The sequence below is a fragment of the Oncorhynchus keta genome, chromosome 29, assembly GCF_023373465.1.
Source record: "Oncorhynchus keta strain PuntledgeMale-10-30-2019 chromosome 29, Oket_V2, whole genome shotgun sequence".
Classification (NCBI taxonomy): domain Eukaryota; kingdom Metazoa; phylum Chordata; class Actinopteri; order Salmoniformes; family Salmonidae; genus Oncorhynchus; species Oncorhynchus keta.
The window spans coordinates 3,883,415-3,903,609 of NC_068449.1; the positions used below are offsets into that span (position 1 = coordinate 3,883,415).

Sequence of the window (20,195 nt, forward strand, 5' to 3'; positions counted from 1 at the left end):
TATACTTATGTCTGCCGGTACGCGCACTGCAGTTACAACACACGTGAGCGCGCAAGCAGGTCCTGATGTTGATGGCATAGGCGTCACATTCCCTTATCCGGCTGTCCAGACGCTGCCTGTCTGTAAAGTTATTAAAACGGTCGAAAACAGTCTATAGATGACACGCATCCCTAATTTGTCTTACCTTTTCCATATAATGGGAATTCATAGTTCCATATGTTTCCGTTTGATTGTTCATGTGACCATTTGATGTGTATGAGTGTAATTAAATTGAGACGAGGTCTTTCTGGCAGCACACGAGACTGCCAGGGGAACAGGTGTGTAAAGGACACTATTTTATTACTTACCTGCCGCAGGTGACTATGGTAGAAGTCTAACAAACTAACTGACGAACTGAAGCGAAACAAGTCACAGGTGATAAAAGTAAGTATCCCATTTTTTATATACCTAGTTATAGCTCATTAAATGTGTTTCGTGGGGTTGGTATGCTGTAGCAACTGTGTTTCCGGACTTATACTGCCTCCCTCTCGTCGTTGTCTGTGGGAGAGACAGAATGACGGTCAGTTTGGCCAAACAACGATGAAAGTTTTAACTAGTTTGGCTATGACGGCTTTTCTCTCTTTTGTTGAGAATAATATGAAATATGAACATAATCTGTTAGATAAAACAGGAGAGGAACAGGAAAGTCACGTGATAAGCGAACACGTTGAGGTATTTTATTCACCGCAGTAGGTTTTATATCAGACATTATTCAATCTCTTGTCATAACGTTTGTATTGATTGCCATGAACGTCAAAACAAGTAGTACTTTGTCAAAACATTTCTAGCCTACTTGTTCAACCTTTGATTTGCATATGTTCTTGTGTTGATTGGAGAGAAATAATCGGATCATATAGAACTTAATTTAAATAACTTGTTTGCAATAACTGTAGCATTGTTTGTCATAGAAACATGCTAAGATGCTAAACAGGTCTGTCTGGCCTACTTTTACAACGTTTGATTTGCATGAAAAATGTGTGTTGATCTGATAGAAATAATCAAATGTGACCGACCACCTCATTTTGGTCTTTATGAAGCTACATTTGAAGTGGTGGTGGTGTTGCTGTGTTGTAAAGAATAAACTATCAAAATAAAGTCGCACACTCCATGTGTAATCTCCCAGCAATTTAATGGGTCTTTACCATTGTTTCGGCATCACTGTGCCTTCCTCAGGGTAATGTGATGAACCAGGTTATGTAGACAAACAGTGCAATTAGTGTAACCAATGACAATAGCGAGGGGTGTGTCATAATGACTTAAGTTAATTAGAATTAATGAAACTGTTAAAAATAGTATATGGCATATTAAATATATTATGCTATTGTTATCATATAGAAACATAATGGAGTATTGTACATCATATTAGCATCATGTTTTTTCATTCAATTTCACATAATTTCGTATCATTTTTGTTACATGTAATCTTTTAGTTCAATCTTTATTTATATATATATATATATATATAAATAAAATGAGCATCATCAACAGGGGGAACATATTAGGTGTAATTTACGCTAATAAGCTGTAAAAAAAATAATTTTTCAATTTACAAGACTTGTTCATAGAGGAAAATATGTTAATAAGAGTAAAAACTCACTGCTATAATAAATACAATGGTATGTCATACACTGTTTTTGAGGAACAGTGGGAAAGCAATTCTGCTTTGAAAGTTGATAAACCTGTAACCCCACTTTTAAGAAAATGGCCCGTGAATGTTTTTTGGTACACCTACTGGAGAGCTCTTCTTTGTCCACACCCATGCAGTGTGGTTCACACCCTCTTAAGCCCCACTCATCTCTTTAAGAATTCACATGTATGGGCCATGTTCAAAACAATCAACATTTTCAAAACTAAAAGTAGTAGCTTACAATAAGGAAAATCTCCAGGTAAAAAAATAAATGTTTATCGAGTCCTTGGCCTCCATCCTAATCTGACTTTGGTGCAGGTCATGTTGTTGTTCACATTACTGTCTCTGGTAAACACACATCGTATGTATGTTTATTCATCACATTGCGGAGGACACAGAAGGTGTAAACGGTACAGTGAAATGGTTACTGGCATAGTAGGAATATTTAAAATGTCCAGGTGTAAATATGTTATAATTATTAGATTCTTACCCAGACACACTTGTCTAAAGTGATGCATGTGAAGGAAATGCTGTACCCCCCCCCCAGCAACATCTAGCTGATCCTCAACACTGTGGCCCCTCAGGCGTGCGTGCTTAGTCCCCTGCTGTACTCCCTGTTAAACCCATGACTGCATGGCCAAGCACGACTCCATCGTTAACTTTGCTGACGACACAACAGTGGTAGGCCTGATCACCGACAATGACGAGACAGCCTATAGATGGGTCAGATACCTGGCAGTGTGGTGCCAGGACAACAACCTCTCAACGTGAGAAAGACAAAAGGAAATGATTGTGGACGACAGGAAACGAAGGACCAAACATGCCTCCTTTCACATCAACGAGCTGTAGTGGAGCAGGTCGAAAGTTTTTTTTTAAGTTCCTTGATGTCCACATCACCAACAAAATATATCATGGTCCAAACACACCAAGAGAATTTTGAAGATGGATTGTCTTAATTCCTCTCAGGAGACAAAGGTATTTTCATGGGTCCCCAGATCATCAAAGTTCTACAGCTGCATCATCGATCGCATCCTAAACAGTTGCATCACTGCCTGGTATGGCAATTGCTCGGCATCTGACCTTACGGCACTACAGAGGGTAGTGCGTACAGCCCAGTACATAACTTCCTACCATCCAGGACCTATATACTAGGCGTGTCAGAGGAAGGCCCAAAAAAATGATCCGACTCCAGTCACCCAAGTCATAGACGCAAGCGGAACCGGACTGCCAAGTCTCAGTCCATAAAGCTCCTTAACAGCCTCTACCCCCAAGCCATAGGACTGCTGAACAATTAATCACATGGCCACCCGGGCTATTTGCATTGAGCCCCCCCCCCCCTTTGATTTTACACTACTGCTACTCACTATTTATTATCTTTGCATAGTCACTTTACTCTTACCTACATGTACAAATTACCTCGACTAACCTGTGCCCCACACATTGACCGGTACCCCCTGTATATAGCCTCCACATTGACCGGTACCCCCTGTATATAGCCTCCACATTGACCGGTACCCCCTGTATATAGCCTCACAATTGTTACTTTCCGTTTAAATTAAAGTACTTTTTACATTTAGTTTATTTAGTAAATATTTTCTTAGCTGCATTGTAGGTTAATTAAAGGCTTGTAAGTAAGCATTCCCCATTAAAGTCTATACCTGTTTGTATTCGACTCAAAGGTTGGTGACCACAGAATTACATAATGGGTCCCTGATCTGTACTATAGAGAAATGCATCATTATTATTATGTCTTCTTCTGTCCCCAAACAAGACTACATATGGTTAGTCTACTCTAGACCAAGTCTGAAACAATCATAGATGTCTGTTTCACAAGTTTGGACATTCGAGTTTAGTACCTTTTTTTTAATAATCTGGTGTATTCTACTTTTCTTTACTGTCCAAACTTGTGAAATATATGGTATTCCGGTGTGGGTTTGTGCTCAGTGGTTTAGGATGCTTGGAGGGATCGAGAGGCTCGCTTTGACTACCAGATGGAAGGAAAAACGGTTATAAGCTGAATATAAGTGTGACAGTAGCAGGTGACCCAGCTGTGGTTTTCCCATTGTAGCAAATTTCAATGTCGGTAATTCCATTTGATTTGGTAACATAATTGAGTTTTTATTCAATTAATAATTCAGAAACTTGATAACATTAAACAGAAAGTAATTCGGATTAAGGTTATTTACTTTATTTATTTTTATATACTTAAGGTCTACTTTTTTATTTGTTACTTCTGTCAACTTCATCATCATGAGGGAGAGAAATGAGAAAATATCTTCAAGATTATTCCTCCAAGTAAATGAAATTGAGCGCCGGTGCTTCCTGTTTCCATTGATCTTCCTTGAGATATTTCTACAACTTGATAGGATATGATTTGGAAAGGCACACACCTGTCTGATGTCCCACAGTTGGCCGTGTATGTCAGAGAAAAAACTAAGCCATGAGGTGAAGGAATTGATCCTAGAGCTCCGAGATAAGATTGTGTCGAGGTCCAGATCTGGGGAAGGGTACCAAAACATTTATGCACCATTGAAGGACGTCCAACCAATCTGGGGAGAAGGGCCTTGGTCAGGGAGGTGACCAAGAACCTTGACTAAGAACCTGATGGTCACTCTGAAGAGCTCCAGAGTTCCTCTGTGGACATGGGAGAACCATCTCTGCAGAAGTCCACCAATCAGGCCTTTATGGTAGAGTGGCCAGACTGAAGGCTACCCTCAGTAAAAGGCACTTGCCAGCCCGCTTGTAGTTTGCCGAAACCTGGGAACATCCCTACGGTGAAGCATAGTGGTGGAAACATCCCTACGGTGAAGCATGGTGGTGGCAGCCTCATGCTTTGGGGATGTTTTTCAGTGGCGGAGACTAGTCAGGATCGAGGCAAAGATGAACTGAACAAAGTACAGAGATCCTTGATGAATACCTGCTCGAGCGCTCAGAAATTCAGACTGGGGCAAAGGTTCACCTTCCAACAGGACATCGACCCTAAGCACATAGCCAAGACCCACGCAGGAGTGGCTTCGAGACTATTCTCTGAATGTCCTTGTGTAGCTCAGCCAGAGCCTGGATTTGAACTCTATCAAATATCTCTGGCGAGACCTGAAAATAGCTATGCTGCAACTCTCCCCATCCAACCTGACAGAGCTTGAGAGGATCTGCAGAGAATGGGAAAATCTCCCCAAATACAGGTGTACCAAGCTTGTTGCATCAAACCCAAGAGGAGTCAAGGTTGTAATCACTGCCAAAGGTGCTTCAACAAAGTCCTGAGTAAAAGGGTCTGAATACTTACATAAATATCACATTTACATATCTTAATAAATGATCAAGAATTTCGAAAAAAGAAAAAAAGTTTGCTTCGTCGTCATGGTGTGTCATTCGCGTGAGAACAAAATATATATACAACTTTGATTTTATTTTTTAGAATAAGTTGTAATGTAAGAATGTCAAGAGGTATGAAGACTTTTCCATCTGATCAGAAATCAAAGCTTTTTCTCCATTCCACATGGTTGGGATGGAAAATGGTTACAAAACAAATGTAGCTTAATTTCTCATATGAATTCTTAACTTTCTTTTTTCCCCAATTTTTGACATGCTTCTATGAACTTCACATGTTGCTTGTTTAGATGGAAATTGTCCGTATGTGTGTATCTCTGACAGTCCCCAGGATAACACACACCCGTAGCTTCTGTGACATGGTCAGGTTAAATGAATGTGTGTAACAGTACTGGAGCGGCAGGGTAGCCTAGTGGTTAGAGCGTTGGACTAGTAACCGGAAGGTTGCAAGTTCAAACCCCCGAGCTGACAAAGTACAAATTTGTCATTCTGCCCCTGAACAAGGGGCAATTTGTTCTTAACTGACTTGCCTAAAGGTAAAATAAAGTAAATACTGTAGTTGATGTGATCTTACCTAGGCCACAGTCTCCAGTCTCCAGCCCAGGTCTTCATTCAGACTGCTTATTATTAATTATCACTAATTAACCAGCTCATTCAAAAACCCTCTGGATTTATTTTTTTTTCATTAATTAGTTCTCTCGCTCTCTCTGAACGTTCATTAGCCGTGTGTTAACTGGGTATTAGCAGTAATCGGATAGTCATTAGTGTCTGCGTTCATTAGCGTGGTGGTGATTTGACGGCCTCCTGTTGAGGCCTGATGTTCTCATTAGTTACTAATGGATCTGCTAGACATGCATGTGTTAGTGATGAGCGGGTCAGCTGTTTGTTCACCTGAAACTGCCTAACTACATGTAATAAACTGAACATCTGAGGCCTGACCTGCTAATGTACAAAGAGCTGTACAGGCAGTGCCTTATTTTTTTAAGCCTAATTTACTGTGTGCTCAGTTTTGGGACAGTTATATTTGTGCGTCTAACTTTGTTACTCATCATTAACGAATTAATTCAGTAACTATCCGTAACCATGGTAGCATCCACATTTAATCTAGAAGTGCTTAGAACCATTTTTATTTACAATTAAAAGTGACTCCAAAATGACACCATATATTATTTACCATTCATTTCTATTGGGCACAAAATAACATGAAACACAACCAAAACAAACAGCAAATGCATCCAACAGGTTTGTAGAGTCACAAACTTGATGTAGTCATTGCGTGCTATGAATATGGGACCAAGTACTAAACTTTTATTTTTTTTTACTACTTTTAATAGTGAATCAGTGAATTTGTCCCAATACTTTTAAGTTCCCTAAAATGGGGGGTTCTGCTATGTGTATAAAGTGTTGTGATTTCTTAACAGTTCACCTGATATGGATGAAAATACCCTCAAATGAAGGCCTGTGCTTTCACTTCTTTGTTAATAGTCATTGTATCATTTCCCAATACTTCTGGAGGCTCCCTGTACGATGGGCCCAGTTTCTTCCGATAACCTCTGACATTTTGGTAGGGTTTGTGTTAGTCAACTTTTCTCTTATTAGATGTATGCCGCTTCTCTTCTGTGACGTAGCAGTGAAAGAAACACCCGAAACTAGATCATCTACATACTGGTCTTGACAAGAAGAGAAAAGAACTTGCGAGGCTCATGACAGAGTAAATGTGGAGGAGGCGTTCAGATGGCATGTCGCCCTGTTAACGTCCAAAAGTCCTGTCACAGGAACTCTTTCCATTTCCCCTGAAAAAACCGGAACATCTGGTTGTTGGGACTTGGCAGAGTCTGTCATGACTTGTTGCCATACTAGAAGACTAAAATAAACCAGAAAATATGTTGTACATTGACAGATTTAAGCGTTCAATCAAGTTGCCAATGACATCCGTAAAGTTCTCTCATCTGCTTCTGGCACGCAGCAAAGATGTTTAGGGATCAGGGAGAAAATTACACAAACGGGAAGGAGTTTTCGTTGCAAAATGTTCTAATATCAGTTTGACAGGTTTTAAGCGACATGTAAAGCTGTGAAAAATGACTCATGTTTCTGATGGGATTTGGCCTTTTTATCTGGTTGAAGTACAGTCAGCTTTTATGACTCTGATACAGATTACCTTAATATATTGTGTCTGGTTGCTAAAATTCTACACCGTTTGCTCAATTTCACCTTATGAGAAAACAAAACGCTGTGTGTGTGTTGACGACAAAACCATCTTTAGGAGGTAGATCAGCTTTTAATATTGCAGATTGATGGAAGCTTCAATGTAAATATATTTTTCCCTATCCTCCACTAATTGGAGTAAACTAATGGACAACAACTCTTAGGCTTCTACTTCCTGCATATACATACTGTATACATTTTACAGACACAATGTATTTTACAATTTTTTTAACTTTTTTTTTTCATCCTCAACTCCTCCCATCTATTTCTGGAGACCATCCAGTTTGATATTGCTATATTTTGAACTGTGCTGTTCCACAAATGTTCTGAACCTACAGTGGCTTGTGAAAGTATTCACCACCTTGGCATTTTTTTTTCCTATTTTGTCTTCCAACCTGGAATTAAAATATATATTTTATGGGGGGGGGTTGTATCATTTGATATACACAACATACCTACCACTTTGAAGATGCAGCATATTTTTCATTGTGAAGCAAACAAGAAATAAGACACACACAAAACATGAGCGTGTTTAACTATTCACCCCCCACCGAAGTCAATGCTTTGTAGGGCCGCCTTTTGCAGCTATTCCAGCTGCAAGTGTCTTAGGGGTATGTCTCTATAAGCTTGGCACATCTAGTCACTGGGCTTTTTGCCCATTCTTAAAGGCAGAACTGTTCCAGCTCCTTCAAGTTGGATGGGTTCCACTGGTGTACAGCCATCTTTAAGTCATACCACAGATTCTCAATTGGATTGAGGTCTGGGCTTTGACTAGTCCATTCCAAGACATTTAAATGTTTCCCCTTAAATCACTTGAGTGTTTGCTTTAGCATTATGCTTAGGGTCATTGTCCTGCTGGAAGGTGAACCTCCGTCCCAGTCTCAAATCTCTGGAAGACTGAAACCGGTTTCCCTCAAGAATATCCCTGTATTTAGCACCATCCATCGTTCCTTCAATTCCTACCAGTTTCCCAGTCCCTGCTGATGGAAAAACATTGGATGGTGTTCTCGAGGCGATGGGAGGTGTTGGGTTTGCGTCAGACATAGTGTTTCCCTTGATGGCCAAAAAGCTCAATTTCAGTTTCATCCAACCATAGTACCTTGTTCCATATGTTTGGAAGTCTCCCACATGCCTTTTGGCGAACACCAAACATGTTTGCTTTTTTAAATTTTCTGGCCACTCTTCCGTAAAGCCCAGCTCTGGAGTGTACGGCTTAGTGGTCTTATGGATAGATACTCCACTCTGGAGGTTTGTAGCTCCTTCAAGGGTCTCTTTGTTGCCTCTTATTAATGCCCTCCTTGCCGGGTCTGTGTGTGTTGGTGGGCGACCCTCTTGGCAGGTTTGTGGGGCCTTTCCATTTTTTTGTGCTCCGTGGGATGTTCAAAGTTTAAGATATATATATATATATATATATATATATATATATAATTTTTTATAACCAAACCCTGAGCTGTACTTCTCCACAACTTTGTCCCTGACCTGTTTGGAGAGCTCATTGGTTGTCATAATACTGCTCCTTTTCTGTCATCATGATTGTGTCCCACTTGTTGTTGATTCTTCACAAAAAAATACAGTTTTATGTCTTTATGTTTGAAGCCTGAAATGTGGGAAAAGGTCGCAAAGTTCAAGGGGGCCGAATACGTTCGCAAGGCACTGTAGATGGCAATAAAAACAGTTCTACAGAGATAAAGCTAACTGGATGAAATGTATGTGTGTGTGTGTGTGTGTGTGTGTGTGTGTGTGTGTGTGGTGAAAAATGCACAATTCTTCCTGAATCTCCCACACGGTAATGCAACCAAAAATAATTAGCTGAAAGTGGAAGCTAAATATGTTAAGCAGATGGGGAAAGAGAACCTCTCACCCTCAATGACAATTACTGTAAGGATTTCTTTCAAAATAATATAATACAAAACATTTAAAATTTAACAAATGGACAAAAAGATCATCAATAAATTTTTTTTGAGGCTATTAAAGGAAAAAAAACATGTTTTAATATATACAGTTGTCAGAAGTTTACATACACTTAGGTTGGAGTCATTAACTTGTTTTTTTTTTAAATTGTAGACCACAAGTCTGGTTCATCCTTGGGAGCAATTTCCAAATCCCTGAAGGTACCACGTTCATCTGTACAAACAGTAGTACGCAAGTATAAACACCATGGGCCCATGCAGCCGTCATACCGCTCAGGAAGGATACGCGTTCTGTCTCCTAGAGATGAACATACTTCAGTGCGAAAAGTGCAAATCAATCCCAGTACAACAGCAAAGGACCTTGTGAAGATGCTGGAGGAAACGGGCACAAAACTATCTACATCCACAGTAAAACAAGTTCTATATCGACATAACCTGAAAGACAGCTCAGCAAGGAAGAAGACACTTCCCCATAACCGCCATTAAAAAGCCAAATTACGCCTTCTCTGTAGTGATGATTCACGCTTCACCATCTGGCAGTCCGATGAACTAATCTGGGTTTGGTGGAAGCCAGGAGAACGCTACCTGCCTGAATGCATAGTACCGACTATACAGTTTGGTGGAGGAGGAATAATGGTATGGGGCTGTTTTTCATGGTACAATGGCCCCTTAGTTCCAGTGAAGTGAAACCTAACGCTACTGGATGTTTTTGTGCTTTCAACTTTGTGGCAACGGTTTGCGGAAGGCCCTTTACTGTTTTCAGCATGCTAATGCCCTTGTGCACTTAGCGAGGTCAATGAAGTAGTGGTTTGTCGAGATCGGTGTGAAGACTGACTGGCCTGCACAGAGCCCTGACCTCAACCCCATCAAACACCTTTGGGATGAATTGGAACGCCGACTGCGATCCAGGCCTCAGTTCCCAACATCCATTCCCGACCTCACTAATGCTTTTATGGCTGAACGCTGCAGAGACTTGCATCCGATAGTCTGCTTTCTCTAGGATTTGCTTGACCTTCACTTGAACTCTGAACTCTGCATCCAGCAAATGAGTAGATAAAGCATGTCTGGTTGGAGGGGTGAATGCTGGGCAAAGAACATTCAGAAATCTCTTCCAATACACATTGCTTGTGAGCATCAGAGGTGAACCAGTTGCATACACAGCTCGAGCAAGACATTCATCAGCATTTCTGACGACGTTCCTCCATTGAGTCAAAAAAAACCTTCTGATGACCGTTCCACAGGTGCATGATCATTAATTGTTTATGGTTCATTTAACAAGCATGGGAAATGGTGTTTAAACCCTTTTTAAAATTAAGATCTGTGAAGTTATTCTTTTTTACAAATTATCTTTGAAAGACAGGGTCCTGAAAAATAGACGTTTCTTTTTGTTTGTTGCTGACTTCGTCATATAAAATCTATTCACCCCACCCAGTATTGTACTGAAAACTTAGCAGAAAGCATGTAGTCCTGGGCTCAGACAGTGTAGTAATGTGGGCTCAATAGCATCTCATTACTATGCAAGAGCTTGTGAATCAGCTGTACATGTGATGGAAGGAATGCACTGTGCATGCAGAGGGTTGCAATTCCATTGAATTGGGGGATAGTTTAACCAAAATATGTCACAAGACCTAGAATTGCTTTATTTGTATATCACAAAAAAATGGTTCACTGTTAATTATTATTTTTTTTTTAAAGTTATAAACTAAGCAAAATTCCCCAAATTCCAGGGTGTTACTTTCCTTGGTAAATTACCGGGAAGTTTCCAACCCTGCTGCAGAAGTGTGTGTGTGTGTGTGTGTGTGTGTGTGTGGTAGGTTATAGACAGTCAGTGTCCGTATTCCACTTTTCCATTTAACCCATCTGAACAATACAATGACCTTGATGTGCCATTTAAAAAAAATATATATATATATACATTTTTTGTAATCCCATCTTGTGACCTTCTCATTTGTACAGCGGCTCACAATCACACAGAATATATTTCTCAAACAATAGGCTTCTGTTCTGGTTTTCAAATCAAAATCAAAATCAAATCAAATTTATTTATATGGCCCTTCGTACATCAGCTGATATCTCAAAGTGCTGTACAGAAACCCAGACTAAAACCCCAAACAGCAAGCAATGCAGGTGTAGAAGCACGGTGGCTAGGAAAAACTCCCAGAAAGGCCAAAACCTAGGAAGTTTTCCCTTCACTTTATTTTCAACTCTTTTTATTTTCAATTTTTGATTATTGAAATAAAATCCTACATTGTCCTTTTTTATTTTTCAATTCCCAGTATGGGGGGAAAAAAAGATGTTCATATATGCGCTTAACTGTAAGTCTCTTCTGGATCAGAGCGTCTGCTAAATGACTCAATGTACCCTGAAAGACCCTCTAGCTTTTCCCGAAGCTCTTCGGGAGCACAGGTTTGGCCACCCCTGGAATCACTAACATAATCAGTCACATGTGTCTTATAGACATTCAGTGACCCAGATAGGAATGTATTGTTTTTATTTATTTATTTTTTAAATATACCAGACAACAAGTTCAGTGTCACAAACTAAACCCATGATCCACAGAGTTCATTTTGAATGTTTTGTGCTCATTTGGTCACACACACGCGTGTGCGCTTGTGCATGTGTGCAGCCCAGGGCCTCCTGCTGTAACACCACACAGCACTGTGCCCGGAGAGAAAGAGAGAGAGGGGGGTAGGTAGTCTGCTGATGTTGGGGCCATGGGATAGCCAAGTGGGAGGGGGGGTCCTTCGTCAGCACTGAGAGGTGTCCACAGCTCTGCCTGACTGAAACACCAGTCTTGTATGTTTTTCTGACATTAACCACGGGTGACACATTAAACAGTCCTGGACAGCAGATGGTATCGGTGGCATCTGTGAACACACCTGTGTGTCCTGTGGGATGCTGGTCTATTAGGCTGAGCTGCTTCATGGCACATTGTATTTAAGTACATCCACAATGTACTAATTTATACCCACATGAACATTCCTTACCCAGCCTACGGATATCCCTGACCCTCCAAGGTTGTGTGTGTGTGTGTGTGTGTGTGTGTGTGTGTGTGTGTGTGTGTGTGTGTGTGTGTGTGTGTGTGCTCGGGGACATGTGAATGAGCTGTTCTTGAAAGACATCACATGATGGATTCCTCGTTCACTCTGCACTCACCAACTGATATTGGGGGGGCTGTCCTGCTTTCAACTGTGGTTCTGTAGCTCAGTTGGTAGAGCATGGCGCTTGTAACGCCAGGGTAGTGGGTTCGATTCCCGGGACCACCCATACGTAGAATGTATGCACACATGACTGTAAGTCGCTTTGGATAAAAGCGTCTGCGAAATGGCATATATTATTATTTATTATATTAACTGGCTCTGGTGGGGGGGGCTGTCCTGCTTTCAACTGGATCTGGTGGGGGGGAGGGCTGTCCTGCTTTCAACTGACTCTGGTGGGTGGGGGGCTTCCTGCTGTCAGCTGACTCTTGAAAGTTGTATTAGTAGATTGCCCAATTTGCTATTTCTAAATTGGCTAGTGCATCATCAGTTATTGCATACTTTAGAGCAGGTATTCCCAAACTGGGGTACGCGCAATGCCGTCGGGGGTACGCCAAATAAAATTGAGATTCACATTTAAAAATGTTTTAAAAAATTATCACATTTTCAAACAGTCCATATGTACGCTTTTATAACATACAGAAGTAGTGACACACCGATATGACATTTTTGGCCAATACCTGATATTTTCCTTGCCAAAAACCCCATACCGATTTGATAAAAAATTGCATCACTATAGTTCCTGGTTCGAATCCAGGCTCTATCACATCCAGCTTTGGATTGGGAGTCTCCTAAAGGGCGGCACACAATTGGCGCAGGGCCGTCTGGGTTAGGCCGTCGCTGTAAATAAGTATTTGTTCTTAACTGACAACAAATCAATTCAAAGTGTATTGAACCGAATAAAACGGGTGTAGACCGTGAAATGCTTACTTACAGGCTCTAACCAATGGTGTGTGTGTGTGTGTTGGTAAGTAAAGAAATAAAACAACAGTAAAAAGACTGTATATAGCCTTGCTACTGTTATTTTCAACAGACACCAGTTAGTCAGGCTGATTGAGGTAGTATGTACATGTAGATATGGTTAAAGTGACGATGCATATATGATGAACAGAGAGTAGCAGTAGTGAAAAATAGGGGTTGGCGGGTGTTGGGACACAATGCAGATAGCCAATGTGAGGGAGCACTGGTTGGTCGGGCCAATTGAGGTAGTATGTACATGAATGTGTAGTTAAAGTGACTATGCATATAAGATAGAGTAGCAACAGTGTAAAAGAGGGTTTGGGGGGGTGGCACACAATGCAAATAGTCTGTGGAAACCATTTGGTTCATGTTCAGGAGTCTTATGGCTTGTGGGGTAAAAACTGTTGAAGCCTTTTTGTCCTAGACTTGGCACTCCGGTACCGTTTGCCATGCGGTAGTAGAGAGAACAGTCTATGACTGGGGCGGCTGGGGTCTTTGACCATTTTCAGGGCCTTGCTCTGACACCGCCTGGTGTAGAGGTCCTGGATGGCAGGCAGCTTTGCCCCAGTGATGTACCGGGCGGTGCGCACTAATACTCTGTAGTGCCTTGCGGTCGGAGGCCAAGCAATTACTGTACCAGGCAGTGATGCAACCGGTCAGGATGCTCTCGATGTTGCAGCTGTAGAACCTTTTTGACTTGCCTAGTTAAATAAAGGTTACACACACACACAGACCAAACATTTATTTTGTTGGCATTTACTTAAGTCCCCATTACCATTAAAACATAACCAAAACCTCTTTCTTTCTGTTCAGTCGTTTCATTCTCAACCAGGATTTCTATGTAACTCCGTTTGGGTCAAATCAGGAACTGAATATGACTGCACGTCACAATAATTTAACGTATTCATACATTTTTTTTTAACGTAGTTATTACACGATCACTTGTAATTTCAAATGTCACAACGATTCATCTATATATGCTGTGATGCTGGTAAAGTTGTCTCGCGCACCTACAGTGCCGGTCATACATTTAAAAAAAAAGGTAACTAGCTGATGGATGCAAACAATGTTCTTCCCCAAAAACTAAATCTGTTTCCGTAGCTATTCTTAGCTAGCTAACTATATAGCTAGGTGTCATCTAAAATAACTCTAGTTTATACGACGGTTCTTATTTGATTAATGGTCTGCCCCATCTATGTGAAGCTAGCCACAATAAGGATTAGCCACAATAGTGGACTTTGCGGTTAGCCTTCAAATCACACTGGATGTATTAGACTTTGGAATTGCATTGGTGGCGTACTTATTTCACTGTACAGCCTTAACCTATGGATGGTGGATCAATGACATGGGGGTTATCAGTCGACTCCGTGACACCCAGAGAACATTAGCATTGTAGCTCTTATTGCGGGACTCTGAAACAACTTTGAATTGAGCCACATTTATTGTCAACCCGTGTGTATTGAACAGTATTCCTGAGGAAAAACAATACTGTGGATGTTTGGAGTCTGATAACTCTGAAGAGGACGTTGGGGGTGAAATATATCTTGGGTATTGAGTAGACTGTTACACAATTTCATTGATCCCCAATCCTTAGGTAAAGCTGTACAGTGCAATATGAACGTCAATACACACAATAGGCTGACTGTGTTAAATCACCCCCCCCCCCCAGTCACAGTCCCGCGATAAGCGCTACAACGCAAATATTTGCTTAAACTCTTCACAGTTGTGGTTTGTGGGTGTCACCGAGTAGACTGATACCCCATTTCCTTGCTTCACATTTCAACCTTGTTTAACATTATCTAGTCTAAATATGTCATGATTCCACCAATTGTAACCTTCTGCAACATTTTTGAAGGCAAACCGCAAAGTCCACTATTGTGCCTAATTCCTTATTGTGACTAGCTTCACAACACATAACCCGGCCTGGTCGAGCCTCACTAGCCAGATGAAGCTAGCTGGCTGCTTCTAACGTTAGCTTTGGGCAACAGGGTTAAGTAGCTGGCTAGCTTGTTATTTTCATGAGCTGATGTTCTCCTATTGAAATTTAACAACAAGTGACTACCTAGTTAATACTCACAAGGATTCCTAAATCATTGCTAAGAATAGTGAAAATTACTGCAGTTTCCTACTGGTCATTTGTTTTTCATGCTGGTTGTGTTGGTTCTAGCTAGGTAGGTAGCTAGCTTGCTAGCCCAGAAGTTGTGGTCGAACAAATGATGCTTTTATTACCAACGTGGTATTGTAAACACATCGTTTGTGGCCGGTGTTTGCTTGTTTGCAGACTTTTATTTACGGCTTTGACAGTGCTACTGGTATTAGTTGTGGTGGTTCTTGGCTTGCATGTGCACATTAAGAACACACACTATTCTGTCATAGAACTGTTTATTTGATGTGTCAAATGTAAAGCTTATTTAACTAGTCAAATAGTGTTATTGTCAGTGTTATTTGATGTGTATCTTTTTTGTTGACACGCAAAGACCCAAACGGCGTTCCATAGTATGTCATGAAGCTAATAGCAGTGACGTTATTCCTGTGTAACTCCGGTAGGGCAACGTCTGGTAATGTTAGTGTGTACTGGTGCTCGTGCAGTCGCGAAAGCCAACATCATCCACGACAGAGATTGTCAAGGGCAGTGAATTCTATTATCTTGACGTTTTAATGGATTTCGCCTTTTGAGTTTGTCTCACTCAAATGTTCTTGCTCATTCAAATGACTGCTCGACTTGTTTACTACTCGATCCACACAGCAGACATTGTGGGCTAGGTTAGGAATGCTGTGTTGCACGTGTAGCGCAACATTTTACGTGGCGTCATTATGTACGTCAGCTTTGACATCTGTTTTTCACATTGTCGTTCGACTAGACATTGGGCCTATACCAATGTTGGCGATCTTAGCTAATATCGTCCGCTTCCGATATATATCATGCATTCCTATACAGAAGCTGGTTATCAAGGGGTAAAGTATTGACATGTTGTTTTTTCATTGAGAGAGGAGCTTAAAGTTTTCTTAAACTAATTAAATAATTTTCACTCATCTGACCGATTTGCATAATGACTAGTTTCTCACATGACTGGCAAATAGGGGTGATGTTTTTTTCTCACCTGAATGATCTGAATCTAGGATTACAGGGACTCTAACTACACTGCTCAAAAAAATAAAGGGAACACTAAAATAACACATTCTAGATCTGAATGAATGAAATATTCTTATTAAATATATATATATTTTTACATAGTTGAATGTGCTGACAACAAAATGACACACAAATTATCAATGGAAATCAAATGTATCAACCCATGGAGGTCTGGATTTGGAGTCACACTCTAAATTAAAGTGGAAAACCACACTACAGGCTGATCTAACTTTGATGTAATGTCCTTAAAACAAGTCAAAATGAGGCTCAGGTGTGTGTGTGTGTGTGTGTGTGTGTGTGTGTGTGTGTGGCCTCCACATGCCTGTATGACCTAACTACAACGCCTGGGCATGCTCCTGATGAGGTGGCGGATGGTCTCCTGAGGGATCTCCTCCCAGACCTGGACTAAAGCATCCGCCAACTCCTGGACAGTCTGTGGTGCAACGTGGCGTTGGTGGGTGGAGAGAGACATGATGTCCCAGATGTGCTCAATTGGATTCAGGTCTGGGGAACGGGCGGGCCAGTCCATAGCATCAATGCCTTCCTCTTGCAGGAACTGCTGACACTCCAGCCACATGAGGTCTAGCATTGTCTTGCTTTAGGAGGAACCCAGGGCCAACCGCACCAGCATATGGTCTCACAAGGGGTTTGAGGATCTCCTCTCGGTACCTAATGGCAGTCAGGCTACCTCTGGCGAGCACATGGAGGGCTGTGCGGCCCCCCCAAAGAAATGCCACCCCAAACCGGTCATGCTGGAGGATGTTGCAGGCAGCAGAACGTTCTCCACGGCGTCTCCAGACTGTCACGTCCGTCACATGTGCTCAGTGTGAACCTGCTTTCATCTGTGAAGAGCACAGGGCGCCAGTGGCGAATTGGCCAGTCTTGGTGTTCTCTGGCAAATGAAAAACGTCCTGTACGGTGTTGGGCTGTAAGCACAACCCCCACCTGTGGACGCCGGGCCCTCATACCCCCCTCATGGAGTCTGTTTCTGACCGTTTGATCAGATACATGCACATTTGTGGCCTGCTGGAGGTCATTTTGCAAGGCTCTGGCAGTGCTCCTCCTGCTCCTCCTTGCACAAAGGCGGAGGTAGCGGTCCTGCTGCTGGGTTGTTGCCGTCCTACGGCCTCCTCCACGTCTCCTGATGTACTGGCCTGTATCCTGGTAGTGCCTCCATGCTCTGGACACTACGCTGACAGACACGGCAAACCTTCTTGCCACAGCTCGCATTGATGAGCTGCACTACCTGAGCCACTTGTGTGGGTTGTAGACTCCGTCTCATGCTACCACTAGAGTGAAAGCACCGCCAGCATTCAAAAGTGACCAACACATCAGCCAGGAAGCATAGGAACTGAGGTTCTGTGGTCCCCACCTGCAGAACCACTCCTTTATTGGGGGTGTCTTGCTAATTGCCTATAATTTCCACCTGTTGTCTATTCCATTTGCACAGCATGTGAAATGTATTGTCAATCAGTGTTGCTTCCTAAGTGGACAGTTTGATTTCACAGAACTGTGATTGACTTGGAGTTACATTGTGGTGTTTAAGTGTTCTCTTTATTTTTTTGAGCAGTGTATATTCAATGTGCGGGACAAATTTGAGGCTATGATTAAAAAGTTGAAATGAACTCAAAGCTTATGGACGATGTCGACTGTGATATAGCGAAGCACCTGTGTGAGTTGGCTGCACAATTATGCAGGTACTTTCCTGAAATGATGACACAAACAACTGGATTCGTTATCCCTTTCATGCCCTGCCTCTAGTGCATGTACTGATATCTGAACAAGAGAGCCTCACAGAAATTGCATCAAGCGGTTCTGTGAATTTTATTTAACTTCATTGGGATAGGGGGCAGCATTTTCACTTTTGGATGAAAACCGTGCCCAGATTAAACTGCCAGCTACTCAGTCCCAGATGCTAATATATGCATGTTATTAGTAGTATTGGATAGAAAACAATCTGAAGTTTCTAAAACTGTTTGAATTATGTTTTTCAACTCGGCCCCTATTGAAGATAGTGGGATTTGGGTCATGTTGCACTTTCTAAGGCTTCCACTAGATGTCAACAGTCTTTAGAAAGTTGTTTCAGGCTTCTACTGTGAAGGGGGGCTGAATGAGTTGGAGGTCTGCCTGCAGCCAAGAGCTTGTGACGCGTGGTCATGTGAAAGTTACCTCACGTTCCATTGAATTTCTACAGACAATGGAATGCTCCAGTTGGGACATTATTGAAGATTTATGTTAAAAACATACTAAAGATTGATTCTGTCCTTTGTTTGATATGTTTCTACGACCAGTAATATAACTTTTTGGACTTTTCGTCCAACCTTTCCACTGGACTTGCACACGCTTTTTGGATTTGTTTACCAAACGCCCTTACAAAAGGAGGTATATGGACATAAATGATGAACTTTATCGAACAAATCAAACATTCGGATTATTAACACTATTTGACGAGTCAAATAAGCTTGTTGACCAATCAGGACCTGAATATGACTGCACGTCACAATTTCATTCATACATTTTTTACATGGTTGTTACACATTGATTACACTCGTATCTCATGTCACAACGATTCATCGATACGTATGCTATGATGCTGGTAAAGTTGTCTCACGCACCTACAGTTGCCGGTCATAAAAAAAGCCATCTAGCTCATGTATGCAAACATTGTTCGAGATGGAAATGGACACAGTCACAGTCCACACTGAGGAAGAGAGGCCACGGACAGCTGAAACTTCACTGCTTGACATGATGAAATCCTGGTTGAGAATTTAACTGAACAATGAAAACAGTACAGCAAATAAGTGAAAGAAATAGGTTTTGACTGTTTTACTGGTAATGGGGACATATGTAAATGCCAACAATAACTTTTTGGTGTGTGTGTGTGTAACCTTTATTTAACTAGGCAAGTCCGTTGAACATTCTTATTTACAATGACGGCCAATTTGTGCGCCGCCCTATGGGACTCTCAATCACAGCCGGATGTGATACAGCCTGGATTTTAACCAGGGACTGTAATGATGCCTCGTGCACTGAGATGCGGTGCGTTAGACCACTGTGTGTGTAACCTATTTAATTGAACTAGTACGGTTTAAAAGTCTGGTTTATATAGGTATCTGTTTGTTTTGGAAAGGAAGGTATCGGCCAAAAATTTCTCAACGGTGCATCCCTAGTATAATATTTGCCCACGGTGCATAGAAGCTGTTCTGGCTTGTGGTGGACCATGTTGTATTTACCAGTTACCTGTATATTCTGTCCAGGAAGTCCACAGGCATAGAGCTGATGAAACTGTGGGTTTGCACACAACCAGTCAAAAACCGTCTCCGGGAAGCTCATCTGCGTGCACGTCGTTCTCACCAGGGTCTAACGCCCCTCGATCCTGGAAGTGTAAACACGCCAGCTGTCATCAGAAGTGTCCACTTTATTTGAGGGGATAGGGTGTGTTAAGTGTTGATCTTTATTAGCAGTTTGTCATTAAGCCGGAATGTGTCTGTCTACACGGCAGGTATGACCAGTATTAGCAAACCGGAGATACTGCATTAAGGCGAACACTGTCACACACACACACCCCTTCTATTGAATTGGGTGATTGAGCAGCATGCTAATGTGGTGATTCAGAGCAATATGAAATAATTCTGATCTTGTCTGCACCAGGCCAGGGAGTGGCTCCCAGATTACACCTAATATAACCCTGGACAGGTTAGATCAAGGCTCTTACACCTTGTTTCCTCGACAGCCTCTCCTGTTTTGTTCTTTCTCTAATTACAGTTGTAACTAACCGTATTCAGCTTATCAACCAGCTAATTATTTGAATCCAGTGCACTAGATTAGGCTTGGAGTGAAACAACCTACAGCAGGGAAACTCCAGGAACAGGGTTGGAGTCTAAACCTACAGCAGGATAACTCCAGGAACAGGGTTGGAGTATGAACCTACAGCAGGGTAACTCTCCAGGAACAGG

The 20,195-nt window shown here is 41.7% G+C and overlaps 1 protein-coding gene across 1 annotated transcript in view; it reads left to right on the forward strand.

Annotated features, from left to right (window-relative positions):
- Positions 1-285: 285 nt before the first annotated feature.
- Positions 286-20,195, forward strand: part of sh3yl1 (SH3 and SYLF domain containing 1) — a 58,521-nt gene continuing 38,611 nt past the window's right edge. Inside the window, exon 1 of the mRNA XM_052485727.1 lies at positions 286-423. Coding sequence (XP_052341687.1) covers position 423 — 1 coding nt within the window. The 5' untranslated portion in view covers positions 286-422. The remainder of the gene's footprint in view (positions 424-20,195) is intronic.